The sequence below is a fragment of the Physeter macrocephalus genome, chromosome 6 (genome assembly GCF_002837175.3).
Source record: "Physeter macrocephalus isolate SW-GA chromosome 6, ASM283717v5, whole genome shotgun sequence".
In the NCBI taxonomy this organism is placed as follows: domain Eukaryota; kingdom Metazoa; phylum Chordata; class Mammalia; order Artiodactyla; family Physeteridae; genus Physeter; species Physeter macrocephalus.
In genome coordinates this window covers 27,863,026-27,886,012 of record NC_041219.1, presented here as the reverse complement: position 1 = coordinate 27,886,012, position 22,987 = coordinate 27,863,026, and the positions used below count along the sequence as shown (strand labels likewise).

General features: G+C 37.5%; 1 protein-coding gene across 5 annotated transcripts in view; it reads left to right on the top strand.

Moving 5' to 3' along the window:
- Positions 1–191: 191 nt before the first annotated feature.
- MRPL42 (mitochondrial ribosomal protein L42) overlaps positions 192–22,987 on the top strand; it is a 77,988-nt gene continuing 55,192 nt past the window's right edge. For 2 of the 5 annotated variants that reach the window (XM_055085247.1, XM_055085246.1), the window contains exons 1-4: positions 194–402; positions 5,645–5,708; positions 6,444–6,528; positions 13,224–13,387. In XM_055085247.1, the coding sequence (XP_054941222.1) occupies positions 333–402; positions 5,645–5,708; positions 6,444–6,528; positions 13,224–13,387 (383 nt within the window). In that variant the 5' untranslated portion in view covers positions 194–332. Of the gene's footprint in view, positions 403–5,644; positions 5,709–6,443; positions 6,529–13,223; positions 13,388–22,987 lie in introns of all 5 variants that reach the window. The other 3 variants (XM_028490442.2, XM_055085248.1, XM_028490447.2) reach the window with 3 other exon arrangements.

Below are 22,987 nucleotides of genomic sequence, written 5' to 3'. Positions count from 1 at the left end.
CATAGTTCTTGGGTTTCTGATCTTACTATACATTTTGATGATGTTGCTCTTTGTACTGTATTGCCTGGGAATGGAAAGTTGTTTAAAAGTTTTGTGTTAGGCAACTGTAGTTCTCGGTAGTGATCCTATTTTGTAGTATTTAGTGTATTGTGTCACTTTAATTTATTATAGGTAGCACTGATTTTTCTTTATCTCTTATGCAGGAGTGAAAATAGGTATACCTAGAAGCAGTTTTGTTTGTTTTTTTGTTTTTTTTTTTTTAGAAGCAGATTTTAAAAGCAGTTTCTCTTCAAATCATCTTTCATACCACCTGATAAGCATCTTGATTCACCATGGCATTGGCAGCAGTAAAATGGGCTATATCAAGCAGAACTATCTTGAAACATTTATTTCCAATTCAAAGTAAGTGAGTTTTTTAATGTTTAAAAAGTGTTTGTGTTTTTTTTTTTTAATATTTATTTATTTATTTTGGCTGTGCCAGATCTTCGTTTTGGCATGCATGCGGGATCAAGTTCCCTGACCAGGGATCGAACTCCGGCCTCCTGCGTTGGGAGCGCGGAGTCTTATCCAATGGACCACGAGGGAAGTCCAATGTTTAAAAAGTTTTAAACTTTCTCAAATATTATAGTATTACATGTTCATTGAAGAACATTTAATTTAGTTATTGTATATGCCTGCTATTGTATAGGAGTGTAACGTGGAAAGATCTCTGTATAGAAGGGGGAAAAAGTATGTCATAGAACAGTATATATCGTATGATCTCATTGTGCATTTAAAAGATGATCGATGGACTTCCCTGGTGGCGCAGTGGTTGAGAGTCCGCTTGCCGATGCAGGGGACACGGGTTCGTGCCCCGGTCCGGGAAGATCCCATATGCCGCGGAGCGGCTGGGCCCGTGAGCCATGGCCGCTGAGCCTGCGCGTCCGGAGCCTGTGCTCCGCAACGAGAGAGGCCACAACAGTGAGAGGCCCGCATACCACCAAAAAAAAAAAAAAGATGATCGACCATATATGTGTGTGTGTATATATAATATATGTATAAATGCAGAGTAAAAGATGTGGACCAAATAAGTTATCTCTGTAGCCCACAAGTGGGATTTAACCGAGGGCAAGGGAGGGATTGATAAAGAGGAACTTTTTCTAGTTTGAATCACTTATATTTATATTTTCACATACTGCTTTTTTTTAGTAGTTCTTAAAATTAGCAAAGGGCAAATTTACAATTCCATCTTACAGGGTGATTATTATTACTATTTTGGTGTGTTCTTTTGTGTTTTTTCTGTGTAATTTTTAAAAAATGTAATTTCTTCCTCTCTTTTCTGAAGAAACGTAGTCACATATTTTCTTCAAAGCCTATTAATACATGTTTGATAGTCAAAACATTGATCTATATAGTCTATTAAAATTTTATTTCCTGACCAACCTTCTTTTCACTTTCCTTTTCCTCTGTCTGTGAACTGCATTCTCCCATTTGTACAGAAGACATGGTTAGAAGGCTACAATAGGTTTGCTTTATCATGTTTAGTCAGCCAACTTTTTTTACACATCTCTGCCTGACCTTAATTGTTTCCTTCATGTTTCCTATTGACTACCATTTGTAATTGAACATTTTTATTGAATTAAGAGGAAAAGAGTTGGTTGAAGACTAGGGTAAAAAGCTGTATAAATGAAAGTATAATTAAGTAAACAGAGGAGATTGCCAAGAGACTGTAGGTATACACTTAAAATCATAGTGAAAACAAAACAGTAGTCAGCTCTTGATTACCTAGGAGCATTTTTTGTTGTTGTTGAGAATTGAGGGAGAGACCTCTGCTGCTTAGTGTCCCTTTTGCCCTGATAGGAACTCAGCCCCAAGGCTGATGGGACCTCAGACGTAATCAGTTTTTACCTAGCTCATGTCCTGAAACAGCAATTTGTCCTCACTCAGGTTAATCTGAAAACCAGTTCATCTGCCCCTGGATAAGTTAAAATTGTCTGTGTATACTTTACCAACTAGATTGTAAATTTGTACAATGTCTATTTTAGTGCCTCTCATACATGATAGGTGATAAATAAATGTTTGTTGAATGGATCACAGTGAATCGCAGTTGTCAAAATATCTGATTAGTGAAGAATTAATTTGGGTTACCCCGGAAAATTATTCCATTATCACTCAGTCATCCTAGTAATTAGTGACTACCTAACTTCTTGCATCCTTAAGCCTCTTGTTCTACACAATTTCTGTTATTGCTATTGAAGGTAAAGTATTATTACTGTTACTATTGATATTTTATATGAAAAGGAAGGACATTAAGATTAGAGGCAAAGCAAAACTGTGATTGGAAAGTTCAGTGATCACAAATAAAAGGCCTCCCTGTATTCCAGAAGGAATATTTAAAACCTTCCAAAATATACAGTCAATGTGGGAATTTTACAGCTGAAGGAACATTTAAAAGCCTTCCAAAATATACAGTCAATGTGGGAATCTTACAGCTTTTAAGCATATTAAGTCATTTGGTCTTTACAACTTTGAATTTTACAATAACTTACCTATCACGTGGCATTATTCTCTTTCTGAAGATGAAGGAACTTGAGTTCTCTTGCCCTCAGAAGCTCAACCAAAGTTGCGTATCTGGTAAATTAGATCTATGATCAAAACCTATGTCTTCCCAATATATTTTCTGCTATACTGCCTTTGTTGTTGTAATTTAAAATATTCAACATTTGAAAATGAAGTGGGACTATCACCTTTTATAGATCATGTCAAAATGCAATTAAATGTGTGTGTGTATAAATATATATATATGTAAAACAAGAAAAGCCTGTGAGTTGTGGAGAGCTGACTCTCATTGAAATTCTTTTCGGCACATTGAGTTGATTTGGATTGATTGATGTTAACTTTGGCATCAGTTCTAAATTATGCATTTAGAACCTCTGATACTTAACCATATCTAGAATTTTTCTCTTGATAAAATGTCAAATGTATTTTTCAAGTATTAATTATACAGAAATTAACATTTTAGAGGCAGTTTGGCAATCTCTTCTTTATTAGTAGGAACTATAGGGGACACAGTAATGAACAAGGTGGGATTCCTGGCCTTAAGGAACTTAATTAGACTTATAGTTGAAACAGACACCTGTGGAAACAATACTTGGAATATGATGTGGTAGAATGTGATGTATGTCATGAGGGTACAAACAAATGTCTAAGTCAGTGCAGAGTACAAATTTTGCAGTTTCCTATTGAACTAAATACTGTTGTCTTGAGTTTTCCCTCCTGCCTAGTTAAGAATGGTAAATTCTGTCTGTCCTGCCTCTGCCACCCAACCCTGTTTCTTTCAGCAAACATGTACATCACTTAGCTGGTGTATTCAGAGAATACAAACTGCTTTTAATATTAATCCATACATAATTAAGAAGATCCCCAACAGTGTCAGACAAGAAAATAAAATATGTGTAAATGATTTTTTTTTTTTTTTTTTTTTTGCGGTACGCGGGCCTCTCACTGTTGTGGCCTCTCCCATTGCGGAGCACAGACTCCGGACGCGCAGGCTCAGCGGCTATGGCTCACGGGCCTAGCCGCTCCACGGCATGTGGGATCTTCCCGGACTGGGGCACGAACTCGTGTCCCCTGCATCAGCAGGCGGACTCCCAACCACTGCGCCACCAGGGAGGCCCTGTGTAAATGATTTTTACATTACCCTCTTATTTGTCTTAATAAATGCTCTTCTGTATTAGCACAGATAATTGAAAATTAATAAAACTTTTGAAAGATGAGGTTATATTTCTAATTCTTTGTATTTTGTAATCTTTACATCAATAGAATTTTGGGGTTGACATTTTGCTGAGTAATCTTTTATGATACTAATGAATTTTGTACTTTTAATGCATTGGAGTAAGAATTTATATTTAGACCTCTAAGTATATGCAATCCTTGGGGAAAGAGTTTACAAAGATGGAAAACACATCTTTGTTTAGACATCTTTGATACATATAAATAACTGATGCATTAAAAAAAAGGATACAATGATGGTATAGCAATGTCATATGTAGTGTTGGTTGTGGGACATGTAAAAAAAATAGACAACTCTTTCTGTGATGGGGGATGTAGGGCAGGAAGGGGGAAAAGGATTTCATGGAAGGGTAGCTTTTGACTCTTGAAAGATGAGCGGTATTTGAACAAAGTGGGGATGGCATTCCATACTGAGGAGCAAGTGGCTCAGTTGAGAAGTTGATCCTTGGTTTTAGCCAAGATATATTCAGAATTTTTTTTTAACCATACTGAGCTACATTTACATTTTTTCTTTATATTTAAAGGAACATAATTTCTCTGAACATAGAGGGACCTTTCATGAACTTTAAAAAAAGTAGTTATGGCTCTTGAATTTGTAGGTATTCTAAAAACGGAAAATATGCTTTGAAATGTTGCATTTTGATTAAGAAAAGTTGATTTTGAACAGTTTATTTTGTATTTCATTACTTAAACACTCGCCCTTTATGAACTATGCACTCCAGTCACACTAAAGTTTTTATTTTATTTATTTATTTATTTATTTATTATTATTTTTTTTATTTTTATTTTTTAAGATGTTGGGGGTAGGAGTTTATTAATTTATTTATCTATTTTTGCTGTGTTGGGTCTTTGTTTCTGAGTGAGGGCTTTCTCTACTGAAGGATTTTATACAACATTAAAACTATCTAGTCTTTGAAAGTTTGTACCACGTGTAAAACTCTTTAGGCATGATGCTTTTTTTTTTTTTTAAAGAAGATGTTGGGGGTAGGAGTTTATTAATTTATTTATCTATTTTTGCTGTGTTGGGTCTTTGTTTCTGAGTGAGGGCTTTCTCTAGTTGTGGCAAGCGGGGGCCACTCACTATTGTGGCCTCTCTTGTTGCGGAGCACAGGCTTCAGATGTGCAGGCTTAGTAGTTGTGGCTCACAGGCCTAGTTGCTCTGCGGTATGTGGGATCCTCCCAGACCAGGGCTCGAACCCGTGTGCCCTGCATTAGTAGGGAGATTCTCAACCACTGCGCCACCAGGGAAGCCCTTATTTATTTATTTATTTATTTATTTATTTATTTGGTTGAGCCGCGCGGCTTGCGGGATCTTAGTTCCCCAAGCAGGGATTGAACCCAGACCCCGGCAGTGAAAGTGCTGAGTCCTAACCACTAGACCACCAGGGAATTCCCAACACTAAAGTTTTTAAAATACTCAGAAACTTTATGTTCTTTCTTTCCTCTGGTCCTGGCACTTTTTGTTCCCTCTGCAAGGAACACTGTACTCATCCCCTAACAACTCCAGCTTACTCCATCATCCCTCAGAACACCTTAAACATCATCTCCACCGGAAAAGCATTCTTGAACGTGTACACTCCTGTTTTGTAATCTGTCCATGTGTCCCTTTTACTCCCAATGCTTATTACCCTTCCCAACAGGGCTTATCTTTATATTGGAATTGTTTGTTTACTTGTCTCTCTCTCACCAGACTTGCACCCTTTTTGAGGTCAGGGACTGGATCTTAACTTGTTGAATCCCTAGCTCCATGTACAGCCCTGTTTCGTAGTGAATACAGTAAATAGTGGTTGAATGAGTAAAACTAGCTTTACATTGGTGTGAGGACATATGCTCAAATTAACTAAATCCATCTTACTGTTTGGGGTTTTTGCAGATGGAGCCTTATATTGTGTTTGTCATAAAACTACGTATTCTTCTCTTCCAGATGACTATAATTGGTATGTATTGAAATCCAATTAAAAAAAAATAAGTTCGTTAGCTCTATCTGAAATGATTTAATTTTATTTCTTGTTTTGGTATTTTCTGCTTTCTTTTCTGATTATTCTTTCTTTAATTTTGTTTTTAAAAATTATTTCAGTGATCTTATTTACCCAGTGTCTGGGCTTATAAATGGTTTAAATAAAAATCATTATCATTGTGTTTCAGTGAATACTTCATTTGTTGTAAGACAGACTTGCTGATAGAAATGCGGTCTTTTCTTCCTGAAGCATTCTTTAGCTTTTTGGAAAAGCTAAATACTTTTTATGGTTTTCTCTTAGGGTTCATATCTATTAGCTTAAGCAGTTATTTATCTTATCTTTTGTTAACATTGAATAATAATGTTAACATTGAATAATCCTAAATTACAAATATTTAATTCAACCACAATTTATTTGGTACTTATTCTAGTCAGTATGCTAAGAACTAGGAATAACATATGAATGAAATATTGTCCTTTATCTTTATAGCAGCGTCTTATGTGCAGAAACTACAACATGTTTTTGTTGTGGTAGTTAAGCTGACATATTTTGTGGGATGGTATGAGTTGTCCCCTATAATATGGGTACCTGGTTTGCCAGTCCAGTGACATGATGGCATTTATTCTTCAGGGATTTGTGATTAACAAATTTTAGCTCTAAAAATCATTTTGCCTTGAATACAGTATAACTCTTTCTAAAACATTCTTTTTTTAGCAAAGTAGAGCTTGCGTTGACATCTGATGGCAGGACAATAGTATGCTATCACCCTTCTGTGGACATTCCGTATGAACACACAAAAGTATGTATAAGAAAATCTCTTGTAATTTTTAATTTGTTGTTGGACTATTCACCCTTCTTTACAGTATCCAAAGAGAAGGGAATTGTTTGATTTTCTTTATTTGGTTTAGATCTTTTGGCTTTTTTATTTTACTGTTTTGATTTTTCTCTTATTTCTTTTCATCATTTTTCTCTAAAGGTTTTTTTCAGTACACAAAGTGAAACATTTAAACACAATTACGGCATCAGTTTTCTGGTCTTAAATTTGGTAGATTTCTGACTAGGGATCAAACACACCTAGTATAAATTTTTAAAACACATTGTCCCATACTACTGTATATTGCAATCTAATAAATTATGAAAAGTTTGTATTTTAGTGTACTGTTTCATAACTTTTATATTGTGTTGGTTTTGATAATCCTTTTAATGTTGGTGAATTTCTTCTTTTTTTAGTTAGTTTTTTCTTTTGCTTTTCTTTTTTTAATTAATTAATTAATTTATTTATTTTTGGCTGCGTTCAGTCTTCGTTGCTGCGCACGGGCTTGTCTCTAGTTGTGGTGAGCAGGGGCTGCTCTTCGTTGTGGTGCGCAGGCTTCTCATGGCGGTGGCTTCTCTTGTTGCAGAGCATGGGCTCTAGGCGTGTGGGCTTCAGTAGTTGTGGCTTGTGGGCTCAGTAGTTGTGGCTCACAGGCTCAGTAGTTGTGGCTCATGGGCTCTAGAGTGCAGGCTCAGTAGTTGTGGTGCACGGGCTTAGTTGCTCCGCGGCATGTGGGATCTTCCCGGACCAGGGCTCAAACCCGCGTCTCCTGCATTGACAGGCGGATTCTCAATCACTGCACCACCAGGGAAGCCCCTGGTTATTTTCTTCTAATGGGCCAACATGGGCATATATTTTAAGTGGCCTAGTTTAATTTTTTCCATATTTCTTCAAAAGCCAGGCACTAGATAAAGGAGGTTTTGTTTTTATTTTTAATATAATTTAACTTGACCCAAGTCTTTTTATTATTTTATATATGAATACTTCCTCTTATTTCTTTAAGCCCTCTTCTACTATATTTCGTAATGTTTGATTTGCTTTTTGAGGAGAAAATAATTCGTCACATGATGCATCTACTGATACCTATTTTTAAAAATCATCTTTAGGGCCAGAGTACCGTCGGTTTGACAAAACAAATTAATGTTATTTTACTAGTTTGTATTCCCTTTTTAAAACCTCACCATTTTGTCTACCTGCTTTGTATTCTAGCTAGATACCATAGGCAATATTCCAGTATTCCTTTTTTGTTTCATTTCTTTGGACAGTGTGTAGAAAATAGGAGTAAGTCACTGACTTTTGGCCTGTAAACCTCTAGCTCATACTATATTGTGCCTTCTTACATTGTTATTTTTTGTTATATTTCTGGTTACGTGCTTTATCCTTGTTTTAGCAGTTTATACTAAGAAGCCCAGGACTGTGTGGTCATTTCTCAGTATCCAAACTCTCATCCCCATATGCCTCTTTGCATCCCTGAATCTGATGCTTTTCCTATCCTTCCCAACTCTCAAAACTTTTCCACTGTACTTTTAGAACTTACTATCATCATTAAAATCTCTCATAACCTTAACTTCTTCCAGAATGTTGCCTTCACCTTCTGACTAACAGAAACTTGGCTGTACCCTGGTGTCATTGCTTCCCTAGCACTCTTAAGTAGTTGTGCTTTTCTCTCCTAAACCCTTTTACTACAGAGCATAGAGACGGAATAGGTGTCCCTGTGGCTCTTCACTGTCATATCCAGATCATCTTTCCTCCTCCATAACAATTTGTAGCTTTGTAGTTTGTATCATTAAACCATACCATCTACTTTTTTCTTTTGCTGTTATCTGTCATCTGTCATCACGCAGTTCACTTCTCCTCACCCTAACGTGCCCCCATCCCTCCACTCTTCTTTGAAGATTTTAGATGTACTCTCACACTCTCCAACACTGTGTCCTAATTCTTTGTTATTTCAGTGTCCATGTAGATGAACTGTCTACTACCCCAGCCTCTTAACTTTTTGATCTTTTTTTCCTCGTGGGAGTGGAGCCCCCCACTCCTGTGGTTGTACCCTAGAGTTTTTTTTTTTTGTTTTTTGTTTTTGGCGGTACGCGGGCCTCTCACTGTTGTGGCCTCTCCCGTTGCGGGGCACATTTCCTCCTCCATAACAATTTGTAGCTTTGTAGTTTGTATCATTAAACCATACCATCTACTTTTTTCTTTTGCTGTTATCTGTCATCTGTCATCACGCAGTTCACTTCTCCTCACCCTAACGTGCCCCCATCCCTCCACTCTTCTTTGAAGATTTTAGATGTACTCTCACACTCTCCAACACTGTGTCCTAATTCTTTGTTATTTCAGTGTCCATGTAGATGAACTGTCTACTACCCCAGCCTCTTAACTTTTTGATCTTTTTTTCCTCGTGGGAGTGGAGCCCCCCACTCCTGTGGTTGTACCCTAGAGTTTTTTTTTTTTGTTTTTTGTTTTTGGCGGTACGCGGGCCTCTCACTGTTGTGGCCTCTCCCGTTGCGGAGCACAGGCTCCGGACGCACAGGCTCAGCAGCCGTGGCTCACGGGCCCAGCTGCTCTGCGGCATGTGGGATCTTCCTGGACCGGGGCACGAACCCGTATCCCCTGCATCGGCAGGCAGGCTCTCAACCATTGCGCCACCAGGGAAGCCCCCTAGAGATGTTTTAATCCTCCTTCCTCCCAATCTAGATTTTTAAGAATTCCACTAGCTTACTACCAACTCCCCCTAGTTTCCCAGCTTCAGGAATTATTCATCCCCTCATTAAGACCAGCATCAATTGATCGAACCACTTTTTCACAGTCCTTCATGTATCTTGTACATTCTCACTTCTTTCTTTACCCAGCATAGATTCCACGGTCTTCATCATAATCACTCCCTTGCATACATACCCATCTCCCTGCCTCTTTTTCTGTTGAACTCCCTTTGTTGTATCAGTTGTCTCCTCTCCCATGTCCTCAGTATTCCTCTCTCTAGTCTAGGAGATCACTCCTGTCAGTTCACACTAATCACTCTACTGCTACCACACTGGCCTCCATGCTGTTCTTTAAGGTAAGTACTTAAGAAGCTCCTGCCTCCGGGCCTTTATAGTTACTGCTTCCTCTGCCTGGAATGCTTTTCCCCCAGAAATCCTCATAGTTTATTCCCTTTCCTTTAGAGCTTTCCTTATTTGTTACCTAGAGACCTTCCTTGCCACTACATTTAAAATAGTACCCCTGGGCTTCCCTGGTGGTGCAGTGGTTGAGAGTCCGCCTGCCGATGCAGGGGACACGGGTTCGTGCCCCGGTCCGGGAAGATCCCACATGCCGTGCAGCAGCTGGGCCCGTGAGCCATGGCCTCTGAGCCTGTGCGTCCGGAGCCTGTGCTCCGCAACGGGAGAGGCCACAACAGTGAGAGGCCCGCGTACCGCAAAAAAAAAAAAAAAAAAAAATAGTACCCCTGCCCCTGGAATCCCTATTGTCCTTCACTTTGCTTTGCTTTTCTTAATAGCATTTATCATTTCTGGCGCACTGGATATTTTCTTGCTTTTCTGTCTGTCTCCCTCCATTAAAATGTAAGCTCCATGAGGACAGGGCCTAGTCTGTTTTGTTCCCTGCTATATCCTCAGCACCTGGAATAATACCTGTACTTGGTAGGTGCACAATGAATATTGCTGATTAAATAAATAAATTTGGCCCTCTCTCTTCATGCTTAAGGGTTTTCTGTTTTAAGGCTAAGAGATATTTACATGGAGAAGCATGGAAATTTTTTGTTTCTAAAGTAATAAATTATAGATTGGACTTTATTTACAATAAGAAACATTCTCGAAAACATGTTACTGTTAAAATATGTTCTTTTTGAATCCAGATTTACAGATTTCATGAAGATAGTACATAACATTCAATAACTATATTTAAAGGTGACTTAAAATTTAGATTTGATTTTTTTCTTTTCTCAAGGAAGTAGCTGTAACTCTAGTGGGCCCTTTCATTCTCTAGGCTCTGGAAAGCATATTGCATACAGAGATCCTGGTTATAAGTAGAAATACCTACTGACACTGGCTTTAGGAAAGTTAAGATGATTTGTATCTTTGGTTTTCTGGTAATTTACATTTGAATCTAAAAGATGTTGATTATTTTCCATGGATCCAGGTAAAAAGGTCCTTCTTTCTGTTTTGGCCAGGTATGTGTTTTATTAAAACTAAAAATATTTTTCTAGAATTTAGGATTTCTAGTTTAGGAAGATAAAGATTTTAAACCAGGGGCAAAAAATAATGATTTGGAAAAATAAAGTAAAAATGTAAGTACTCAAAATTCTTTTTAGTGGTTGATTTAGTGGAAAATTTCAAAAGTCAAATTTGAAAATTCTTAAGAAAAACAAGGGAAATTCAGGATGACAGTTCTGAATGTTTTTTTTAAAGTTGACATTCAGTTTTATTTTAGTTTTTACTTTTTACTGAAATATTCATGTACCCTTTCTTTGAAGTTTGATCAAGGAGATCAAATACAACCTAAAAATCAGTTCTGAGTCTGCAGAGGCTTTTGGTTTAGACTTCGAAGAAGCCATTAATTCCAATGTCTTTTATCTGTGTGCCTGGAAAAGAAATACAAAGCAGAGAGAATTTGTGATATATTAGAACTGAGCCTGTTGGGAATAGGAAGAGAGACAATGAACATTATTAACACTTGAAAATAACTGTTTGATAATAGTTAAAACATTTGATCTTTAGCAACAAGTATAGTAACCTAAAAGAGAGAAAACTAGAGGCTCTAATCTAGCATTTGCTAGTATACCTCAGGGTCTGATAGTAACTTGCAAAGACACAAATATTAATATTTCACTCTACATGTAAGAGATGATCATAAAATTACTTAAAATGTCTAAGGAGCGCTTTTTCTTTAAATAAATTTATATCACTGTTTTCCTGTTTGAGGCCTTAAAATAAATGTTAACAGCTACCTACCATTATTGAACTCAAAGAGTACAAGGGACAGCTCAGCGTGTTATTATTTCACTTAATTCTCATCAAACCCTTATTAGGTAGATAATTACTCCTTAGATTTTACGAAAGGGAGATTAAGAGCTTAAATAACTATTCCAAGGTCACAGAGATAGTAGTTATTGACCAAAGCCCAATTCTTAACCTCTTCATTATACTTTCTCCTTATTCCCTCCCACACTAAGGAAGTGGTTCCTTATTTCTACTTAAATCAAATTGTTACACTTAAATCTAACTTTGAAAACTTTTCATAATCTGATTTCTTGAGATCCATTTTTTAAGATCACCTGCTTATTGTATGTTTTTACCTACTTTGCTTTATTTATAATGTTTGTTATTCCTTCTAGAATTCATTCTGCACTCTGTGACAAGGCTCTGACTTGGCTCCTGTTCTATTTCTCACTAATATCTTTGTTAATTTGCATCTCTATAGTACTTAGTCAGTTGTGCCACCATCATGTACTTATATATTGCCTTTTAAAGAGGTTTTATTTTTTCATGTACATAAAACTAAATAAATATGAGTCTATGCTGTAACATTCAGTACAGTGGTAGAATGTAGCAGTTGTCATTAATAGTGTGTGAATGTAAAGAAGACATCTGTTTGAATTGTTTCCTTTTTGATGGTAAATTCACGTTTTTATTGTGTTGTAATACATGTCTATGGTATTTGTAAAGCAAGGCAATGTTACAATCTTGTGTTACATATGTTATCACTTAATATTTAAAATATAGGTAGCTTGACTTTCCAAGACACTGATTTTTTTTTTTTTTTTTTTTTTTTGCGGTACGCGGGCCTCTCACTGTCGTGGCCTCTCCCATTGCGGAGCACAGGCTCCAGACACGCGGGCTCAGCGGCCATGGCTCACGGGCCCAGCCGCTCCGCGGCATGTGGGATCTTCCCGGACAGGGGCACGAACCCGCGTCCCCTGCATCGGCAGGCGGACTCTCAACCACTGCGCCACCAGGGAAGCCCCAAGACACTGATTTTTAAGGGCTTTAGTCAGCCAGTGTTGCTGATGGGCATATGTTATATCACTCATGTGTTGGGAGGAGATGAGAGTTTTTTGGTAATTAATGTCTTTGGGGGAAAAAACTACTTGAATTACCATAAAGCATCATTTGATGGCATTTCAGGCACCTAAAATGAAAACATTGAAAAATTTCCTGCTTCTTTTGGATATAAGAAATGTCATTTTCTATTAAAGGTTTTTCATTGTATCTCACTTTAATGGTATGCAAGATAGAGACTAAACTTTTAAGTTAAAAAATAATAATGGGCACAATTTATAGTTTTGAGAAATAGAAACTAAAGTAGTAAGTACTTTATTATTGGGGGAAAATAACTTTAAATAAGAACTTTATTATTGGAAAGGAAACCGAAAACTTGATATGAGAAGAAAAATATTTCTGGGGAATTCCCTGGCGATCCAGTGGTTAGGACTCTGTGCTTCCATTGCAGGGGGCACGGGTTCGATCCCTGGTCAGGGAACTAAGATCTTGCATGGTGTGGCCAAAAAAAAATTCTGATTCTTTAATGAATAGTGCAGCTAAGTGAAACTGTTCTGATGACTTATTTACCCACCTTTAGGTACAATAATGAAGTACTCAGTGTGGTAATTATTTTACTGTAAACTCAATCAGATACTGGCTAACATTCCTACATTTTGATGTTGTTCATTGCTGATTATTTTGCAGCCTATCCCTCGGCCAGATCCTGTGCAGAATAATGAAGAAACACATGATCTAGTGCTGAAAACCAGATTAGAAGAAAAAGGTGAACACTTAGAGCAAGGACCCATGATAGAACAACTTAGCAAAATGTTCTTTACTACTAAGCACCGTTGGTATCCTCGTGGACAGTAAGTTCTATTTTCTTTTCTTCTTCAACTCTCACTGAACACTAAAGAAATACATAACTTTCCTTCTATTAACAAACTTCTGAGGTTGTACTTTGCATGAAGGAATTAACACCCAGTATGATCACCTATTAAATTGTATTTTTAAATCTACATATATAGAGTAGCTAAAATGAAATAGTACTTCTTTTCCTTTATTTTAGTGGGGGAGTTTAACCAAAGCTTTCAGGGAATTTTGCAAGAGTTCTTGAAAATTTTTCTATTCCGTGATGTAGTCATTTTATGTATTGTTTTTATTCATCTCCTTGATGAACATTTGATCTTGTCCTCAGCCCTCTATCCATTTATTTAACAGATTTTGAGTTATTGCAGAAAAATTTGGGGTACAGCAAATGATTGGGCAGTATGTATATTTCTCAGTTCCTTTAGGAACTACAGTTGCCCCTCTGTTTCCCAGTACTCACATTTTATTGCATTGATTATTACCTCGTATCTAATTCTGGCTTTAATTTGTTTACTTCTTTTGATTCTTATTTCTTTCATATCTGTCTTATTCCCTACTAAACTAAGAAACTAAAACTAAGAAGTGGCTTTTTAAAATTGTTTGTTTGAGCAAACTTTGTTTTTATTCACTTGTTTTATTCACTTTGCTTTTATTCACTCAGTAACTAGCCCTGGGCTGGCACATTTATGGCAGGACATGCTTATGGAGTTAATGAATATGCAATCATTGAGCTGCTTGAAGTGATGGGTGATCAAAAACACAATCATTGTTTGTAAGTTGTTTATAGTCAAGGAAGGAAGATAGTAGAGTAAATAAACAAATCAAGAGATTGACATTTGAAGGATGGTTAGGAGTTAGCCATGCAGAACGGGGAAAAGGCTTCACAGGCTGAGAACAGTATGTCATAGAGTAAGCTGGGGAAACTGCAAGTAGTTCAGCTTGGATGGGACCCAGAATATGAGGAGGGAATGTAAGAAGGGTCTTATGAAGGATTTTGTGTCATGCTGAGGAGTTTAGGTTTTATTTTCATTCCCAAATTCTAAGAATCAAACTGACATCCCCAAAGTTTATGCATTAGGAAATCCTTAAGTAGGTTCTGTATTTGGGGTAAGGTGATACATGGAAAGATTGGAGTCAGAGGGACTTGCTATGAAACTGTTACAATAGTCCAGGTGAAATTTGTTGAAGATCTACATGAAAGGACCAGCAATGGGAACAGAAAGGGGGAAAGTTAAAGAGAGGACTATGTTTAAGAACTTTAGTTAACAGCAGTAGTTCACCGGACTTGATGTGGGTAGGGAGAGATAAGGAAGAGGTAGGAGACCTCTCAAGTTTCTGACAGAGGTGTTCAGGTGGATGGTGGTGCCACTCATACAAGCGGGGAAACAGTAGAGAGTGAGGAAGATGAACCTATTGTTGGTTATGTTGAGTCTGAAGACTCTGGATCATCTGGTGGGGAGCAGTTCTGAAAGCAGGTGCATGTATGGACCTGGAGCTTGGTTTACTTTTTTAGTTTCTCTTTAGAAGGTACTTTCCCTTATCTGTAGTTACAATAGAGATTCCTCAGGGCTCTGCCTTATACTCCATGTCTTGCTAAAATTTGTTCTGAGAGCTTCAGTTACATTCATTATATAGATGATATGCAACCTGCTCCATTATACATTTTTTAATTTCCTCAGCCTTATTCCCAATGTCATTGTTCTTAGAATATTACTAACTAGGTAACTGTCCAAAGTTTTAAATTCATTATAACAAAACACAGCTCTTCTTTTCCTGTCTTAAAAAAGCCCCTCCCTTAATAATCTTTCTGTAATAAAAGTGATATTTCTGTATCAATTTCCCAAGGAAAAAATCTGTGATTTTTTTGGACCATTGTAGTGCCGTTTTTTTTTTTTAATTATTTATTTTATGTATTTATTTTTGTCTGTGTTGGGTCTTCATTGCTGCATGTGGGCTTTCTCTAGTTGCGGCAAGCGGGAGCGGGCTTCTCATTGTGGTGGTTTCTCTTGTTGTGGAGCACGGGCTCTAGGTGCGTGGGCTCAGTAGTTGTGGCACATGGGCTCTAGAGCACAGGCTCAGTAGTTGTGGCGCACGGGATTAGTTGCTCCGCGGCATTTGGGATCTTCCTGGACCAGGGCTCGAACCTGTGTCCCCTGCATTGGCAGGCAGATTCTTAACCACTGTGCCACCAGGGAAGTCCCCTGTAGTGCCTTTTTTTTTTTTTTTACGGTAAAACATTATTTGTTTTTATTTATTTGTTGAAGTACAGTCAACCTACAATGTTACATTATTAGTGTACAACATAGTGATTGAATATTTTTATAAATTATATTCCATTTAAAGTTAACAGAAAATAATGGCTATATTTTGCTGTGTTGTGCAATATATCCTTTTTGTTTATTTATTTTATACATAGGAGTTTGTGTTTCTTAATCCCATACTTCTATCTTGCCCCGTCCCCTTTTCTCTCCCCACTGGTAACCACTAGTTTGTTCGCTATATATGTGAGTCTTCTGTTTCTGTTTTGTTATATACATTTGTTTGTTTTACTGTTTAGATTTCACATGTAAGTGATAACATAGAGTATTTGTCTTTCTCTGTCTGACTTGTTTCACTAAACTTAATACTGGGAATCCCCTGGTGGTCCAGTGGTTAGGACTTCAGACTTTCACTGCTGAGGGCATAGGTTCAATCCCTGGTCAGGAACTAAGATCCCGCAAGCCACACTGTGTGGCCAAAAATAAATAGATAAATAAAATTAAAGTTTTGAAAAAATATATAATACTATCTAGGTCCATCTGTGTCGCTGCAAATGGCAGAATTTCATTCTTTTTTATGGCTGAGTAATATTCCATTGTATGTATTTATCACATCTTTTTAATCCATTCATCTCTTGACCACCATAGTGTCTTTCAATCTCTGCATCTGTTTTATGTCCCCTTCCTTGATTTTTCTTTCTTATTTAGTATCCACTTGTTTATGCATGCAGTCTGGGTTTTTCCCTCTTTGTTAACTGTAAGTTAGGTTATGGGAAAACAAATTAGCAAACCATTATATAGCCCCATATCTAAATCACTGCTGTATTCTAAGATTTCTTCCATGATTCATAATATTGTTCATGTTTATCTTTTATTTCTGTCCCATTAGGTAGATACTTTAGTTCAAGCCCCACCTTGAAATTTTTCTATAATGGCTTTCAGTATCTGTTTCTTTCCTGCATGTTTCATGTTGCTGCAGTTTTTTTGCCATCTTTTGTTCATAACCAAATCGTTATGAAAATCCTCTGTAGATGTGTAACATGAAGGGGGCAAGACTGAAGGCAAGAAGACCATTGGGGAGTCTTAAAACCAAACATATTATCTCCAGACATTTTTGTCTAGTACCCCATCTATGTTTAATCTTATTACTTATTTAATCTTATTACTGCTAATTAGCTTTGACTGCTAATTAATTTAATCTCTATGGTATGTCTTGTCCCATCAGGATTTCTAGGCACTTTCAGTTATAAGCAGACTTTAATTAGACACAATTGATTATCCCAATGTCTCTCCTAATAAAGAGTTCAACAGGAAAACTCCAGATGCTAGCTTATGTATATAAAGAAAATTTTAACCTGTAGGCATTATCCTTGTGATGCATCATCTTTCAAAATTTTAAATAAGCTAATGTGTGATTACTGATACTCAACAAGTATTTATTTGGTATCTACATATATATTTTAGATTAATGTAAGCCATTTTCAAATGTTGGTTTCTAGATGTTAGCACCTCTTAAACATCAGGCAGTATATAGAAGGATGTTTTACTAAATATTTCACAATTTTAAAGTTGTAACAGAAGAATGGGACCAATTATGAATTTAATAATTAGAGATATATAACATCTTTTTAAGCATTTTTTAAAATTTATTTTTGGTTGCGTTGGGTCTTTGTTGCTGTATGTGGGCCTTCTCTAGTTGTGGCGAGCAGGGGCTACTCTTCGTTCCGGTGCATGGTCTTCTTATTGCGGTGGCTTCTCTTGTTGTGGAGCACGGGCTCTAGGTGCGTGGGCTTCAGTAGTTGTGGCACACGGGCTCAGTAGTTGTGGTTTGCGGGCTCCAGAGCGCAGGCTCAGTAGTTGTGGCACACGGGCTTAGTTGCTCCGCGGCATGTGGAATCTTCCCAGACCAGGACTTGAACCCATGTCCTCTGCATTGGCAGGTGGGTTCTTAACCACTGCGCCACCAGGGAAGCCCCCTATAACATCTTTTTAAATATGTTACTGAAAGGTATAAAATGCTTGTTTAAGAAATATTTTTAAACAATTCAGAAGTATTTAAAGTATAAAATAAAAATCTTTTTTATACCTACTAATGCCCTATTCCCCGTAGATGAACACTGTTAAACTCTACCTATGTGAATAGCCCAACCTCATATTATACTCAATTTTGTGCTTTTTGAACTCCAATAAAGTAGAACACTTTTCTGAGAGTACAAGTTTTTGTTAAAGAGGCCAGACTGACTCAAATCATCTTGTCTTTGCTACTTAATAGCTAGTTATTCAATCTTATTATCTATTAAAGAAAATAGAAATAATAATGCCTAATTCACTTGGTGGTTTTGAGATAAAATATAATCATTTAAGTTAAGCACCTGGCATACAGTATATGTACAGTAATAATGTGGTAATGATAATTATTAATATTGTCTCCTACTCATAGCGGCATCTCAGTTCCCCGACCAGGGACTGAACCTGGACCATGGCAGTGAAAGTGCCAAATCCTAACCACTAGACCACCAGGGAACTCCCTGAAGCATCTTTTCTTAAATAGGCTCTTTTGAGGTATAATTTACATACTTCAAATTTACCAGTGTTAAGTGTACAACTTCATGAGTTTTGACAAATGTTTTAAGTAAAGCATTCACCAGTTTAAGTACACAGTTCGATGCGTTTTAACAAATGTATACAGTTGTATAATTGTTACTGAAAATGGGGGTCCAGCTACTTGCCACTTGAAAGCCAATAAAGAGGCAAGGTTGGTGGAAAGGAAAGTTTGCTTTATTTTGGAGGCTGGCACCCAGGGTTGGGGGTGATTTACTGCTGCCTGTCCAGAGGCTGAGCCCCCCACTGACTATCAGTGGGCAAAAGCTTTTATAGACAGAGGGAGGGAGCTACATGCAGAAACAGCACAGTCAGCTCTGACAGTCATCTTGAAATTGGTTATCAGTGGTCTGGCCAGCATCATCTTGATTGTTTTAAGTACAGTTAATCTTCAGTTCCAGGGTCGGTTTGTTCCCATTTCTTTGAGGCCAGCTCTCAGAATTGTGGCAGCTTATGTCATGGCTACAGTCTGGTCATCATGTAATTAACTTCTTCCTCCTGGTGGGGGTTTCAGTATCTATAAGACAGCTCACAGGATACGGCTCAGAATATTATCTACAGCCGTTGAAGAGGAACTATAAAGGTCCTTGACTATGTTTAATGACTAAACTTGTCTTGTTGGGCTGTTAGTCTTGTTGGGCTGTTTTCCTTTGTTTCTGCATTTTCTCACTTCCCTGATTAAACTTATTCTTTGGCTAAAGTTTTTCCACAGACATAAGGCAGGCTGAGGACATGGGGGGCAAGGACCATAACATCCTGCTATGTTTCATAATCACTACTACAATAATAATATAGACTATTCTCATAACTCCAGAAAGTGCTTCCATGCCCTTTTGCAGTCAGTTCCCTTCCTATAATCCTCACCCTGGGCAATTACTTCTCTGCTTTCTATCACTTTATAGAATTTCATGGATTTCTAGAATTTCATGTTTTACCCTTTCTAGAATTTCATGTAAATGGAATTATACAGTACGTAACCTTTTGTGTCTGACTTATTTCACTATGTACAATGCTTTCAAGATTCATCCATGTTGTTGTGTATACCAGTAGTTTGTCCCTTTTTACTTCTGAGTAGTATTCCCTTGTATGGATAGACCACAGTTTGTTTATCTATTAACCAGTTGGACATTTGGGGTTCTTTCCAGTTTTTTGGCTGTAAATAAAGCTGCATAAACATTCAAGTACAAGTCATTGTATGGACATGTTTTTATTTCTCTTAAGTAAATATCTAGGGGTAGGATTACTTGGTCATGTGATAAGGACATGTTTAAATTCATGAGCCACAGTTAAAGTGGCTGAACCATTTTATATTCCCACTTAGCAGTGTGAGAGTTCTAGTTGCTCTACATCCTTCCCAATACTTGGTATCATGAGTTTTTAAAAATTTCAATCATTCTGGTGGGTGAGTAGTAGTATTTCATTGGGGTTTTAATTTATGTTGCCCTAATGAATTACTAATCATTTTGAGCATCTTTTCATGTGCTTATTGGCAACGCATACATTTGTTTTTTTGTTTTTTTTTTTGTTTCTTGGTTAAGTATCTGTACAAATCTTTTGACTATTTTTTTAAAAATTTTATTTATTTATTTATTTATTTTTGGCTGTGTCGGGTCTTCGTTTCTGTGCGAAGGCTCTCTCCAGCTGCTGTGAGCGGGGGCCACTCTTCATCGTGGTGCACGGGCCTCTCACTGTCGTGGCCTCTCTTGTTGCGGAGCACAAGCTCCAGACGCACAGGCTCAGTAGTGTGGCTCACGGGCCTAGTTGCTCCGCGGCATGTGGGACCTTCCCAGACCAGGGCTCGAACCCGTGTCCTCTGCATTGGCAGGCAGATTCTCAACCACTGCGCCACCAGGGAAGCCCTCTTTTGCCTATTTTTTAAAAGGCAGATTGGCTTTCTTATTAAGGTGTAAAACTTGTGGATCAAAGTCCTTTATGAGACAAATGTTTTACAAGTATTTTCTCTCTGTCTGTGGCTTACTTTTTCACATCCTTAGTAGTGTATTTTGAAGATCAGAAGTTTTTTAATTTTGGTGAAGTTCAGTTTACAAATTTTTCATGCTTTTTGCATCCTACCTAAAAAATCTTTGCCGGGCCTCTCTTGTTGCGGAGCACAAGCTCCAGACGCACAGGCTCAGTAGTGTGGCTCACGGGCCTAGTTGCTCCGCGGCATGTGGGACCTTCCCAGACCAGGGCTCGAACCCGTGTCCTCTGCATTGGCAGGCAGATTCTCAACCACTGCGCCACCAGGGAAGCCCTCTTTTGCCTATTTTTTAAAAGGCAGATTGGCTTTCTTATTAAGGTGTAAAACTTGTGGATCAAAGTCCTTTATGAGACAAATGTTTTACAAGTATTTTCTCTCTGTCTGTGGCTTACTTTTTCACATCCTTAGTAGTGTATTTTGAAGATCAGAAGTTTTTTAATTTTGGTGAAGTTCAGTTTACAAATTTTTCATGCTTTTTGCATCCTACCTAAAAAATCTTTGCCGAACCTAAGGTCACTAAGACTTTCTCCCATGTTTTCTTCCCAAAGTTTTATAATTTTAGTCTAACATTTAGGTCTATAACCCATTTAGAATTAATTTCTATGTATGGTGTGAGGCATAGGTTGGGGATCTTTTTTTTTTTGCATATGTATATCCAGTTGTCCCAATACCACTAGTTGAAAATATTATCTTTCCCCATTAAATTGCCCTAATACCTTCATTGAAACCATATATTTGGGTCCTGGACTCTATTTTGTTCCATTAATATATGTTCGTCTTTGGAATACCACACAGTTTTGGCTATTATAACTAAAGTCTTGAAACCAGGTAGAGTAAGTCTTCTAATTTTGTTCTCTTTTAAAAAGTTGTCTCAGCAGTCATAGGTCTTTTGCATTTTCTTACAACTTTTAGAATCAGCTTATCTGTTTCTGCAAAAAGCCTGCTGGGATTTTGAAGGAGATTACATTCAGTCTCCCGATCAATTTCAGGAGAATTGATGTCTTAACAGTATTGAATTGTCCCGATTAAAATAGTATATTTCTCCCTTATTTATGTCTTTTAAAAAAATCACTTAACAGTGTTTTATAGTTTGCAGTGTATGAATATTGTACATTTTTTGTTAAATTTATTCCAAACATTTTGTATTCTCCCCTGCATCGGCAGGCGGACTCTCAACCTCTGCGCCACCAGGGAAGCCCCATTTTGTATTCTTTATGCTATTGTAAATAGTATTTTTAATTTAAATTTTCAGTGGATTATTATTCATATGTAGAAATACAGTAGTTTCTTGTATATTGACATTGTATCCTGTGATCTTGAGATAATTCTACTAGCTTTTTATTTTTTTTCAAGTTTATTTTATTTTTTTTATACAGCAGGTTCTTATTAGTTACCTATTTTATACATATTAGTGTATATATCTCAATCCCAATCTCCCAATTCATCCCACCCCCCCCACCCGCCCCCACTTTCCCCTCTTGGTGTCTGTACGTTTGTTCTCCACCTCTGTGTCTCTATTTCTGCCTTGCAGACTGGCTCATCTGTACCATTTTTCTAAATTCCACATATATGCGTTAATATACGATATTTGTTTTTCTCTTTCTGACTCACTTCACTCTGTATGACAGTCTCTAGATCCATCCACGTCTCTACAAGTGACCCAATTTCGTTCCTTTTTATGGCTGAGTAATATTCTGTTGTATATATGTACCACATCTTCTTTATCCGTTCGTCTGTCGATGGGCATTTACGTTGCTTCTATGACCTGGCTATTGCAAATAGTACCACCCTCTCCAGTATTTGTTGTTTGTAGATTTTCTGATGATGCCCATTGTAACTGGTGTGAGGTGATACCTCATTGTAGTTTTGATTTGCATTTCTCTAGTAATTAGTGATGTTGAGTAACTTTTCATGTGCCTCTTGGCCATCTGTATGTCTTCCTTGGAGAAATGTCTATTTAGGTCTTCTGCCCATTTTTTTTTTTTAATTTATTTAGTTTGGCTGTGTTGGGTCTTTGTTGCTGTACGCAGGCTTTCTTTAGTTGCGGCGAGCAGGGACTACTCTTCGTTGCGGTGGGTGGGCTTCTCACTGTAGTGGCTTCTCTTGTTGCAGAGCATGGGCTCTAGGTGTGAGGGCTGCAGTAGTTTTGGCACTTGGGCTCAGTAGTTGTGGCTTGTGGACTTTAGAGCACAGGCTCAGTAGTTGTGGTGCACAGGCTTAGTTGCTCTGCGGCATGTGGGATCTTCCTGGACCAGGGCTGGAACCTCTGTCCCCTGCATTGGCAGGCAGATTCTTAACCACTGTGCCACCAGGGAAGCCCCTTCTGCCCATTTTTTGATTGGGTTTTTTGTTTTTTTAATATTGAGCTGCATGAGCTGTTTATATATTTTGGAGATTAATCCTTTGTCCGTTGATTTTTTGCAAATATTTTCTCCCATTCTGAGGGTTGTCTTTTCATCTTGTTTATAGTTTCTTTTGCTGTGCAAAAACTTTTAGTTTCATTAGGTCCCATTTGTTTATTTTTGTTTTTATTTCCATTACTCTAGGAGGTGGGTCAGAAAAGATCTTGCTGTGATTTATGTCAAAGAGTGTTCTTCCTATGTTTTCCTCTAAGAGTTTTATAGTGTCTGGCCTTACATTTAGGTCTTTAATCCATTTTGAGTTTATTTTTGTGTATGGTGTTAGGGAGTGTTCCAATTCATTCTTTTACATGTAGCTATCCAGTTTTCCCAGCACCACTTATTGAAGAGGCTGTCTTT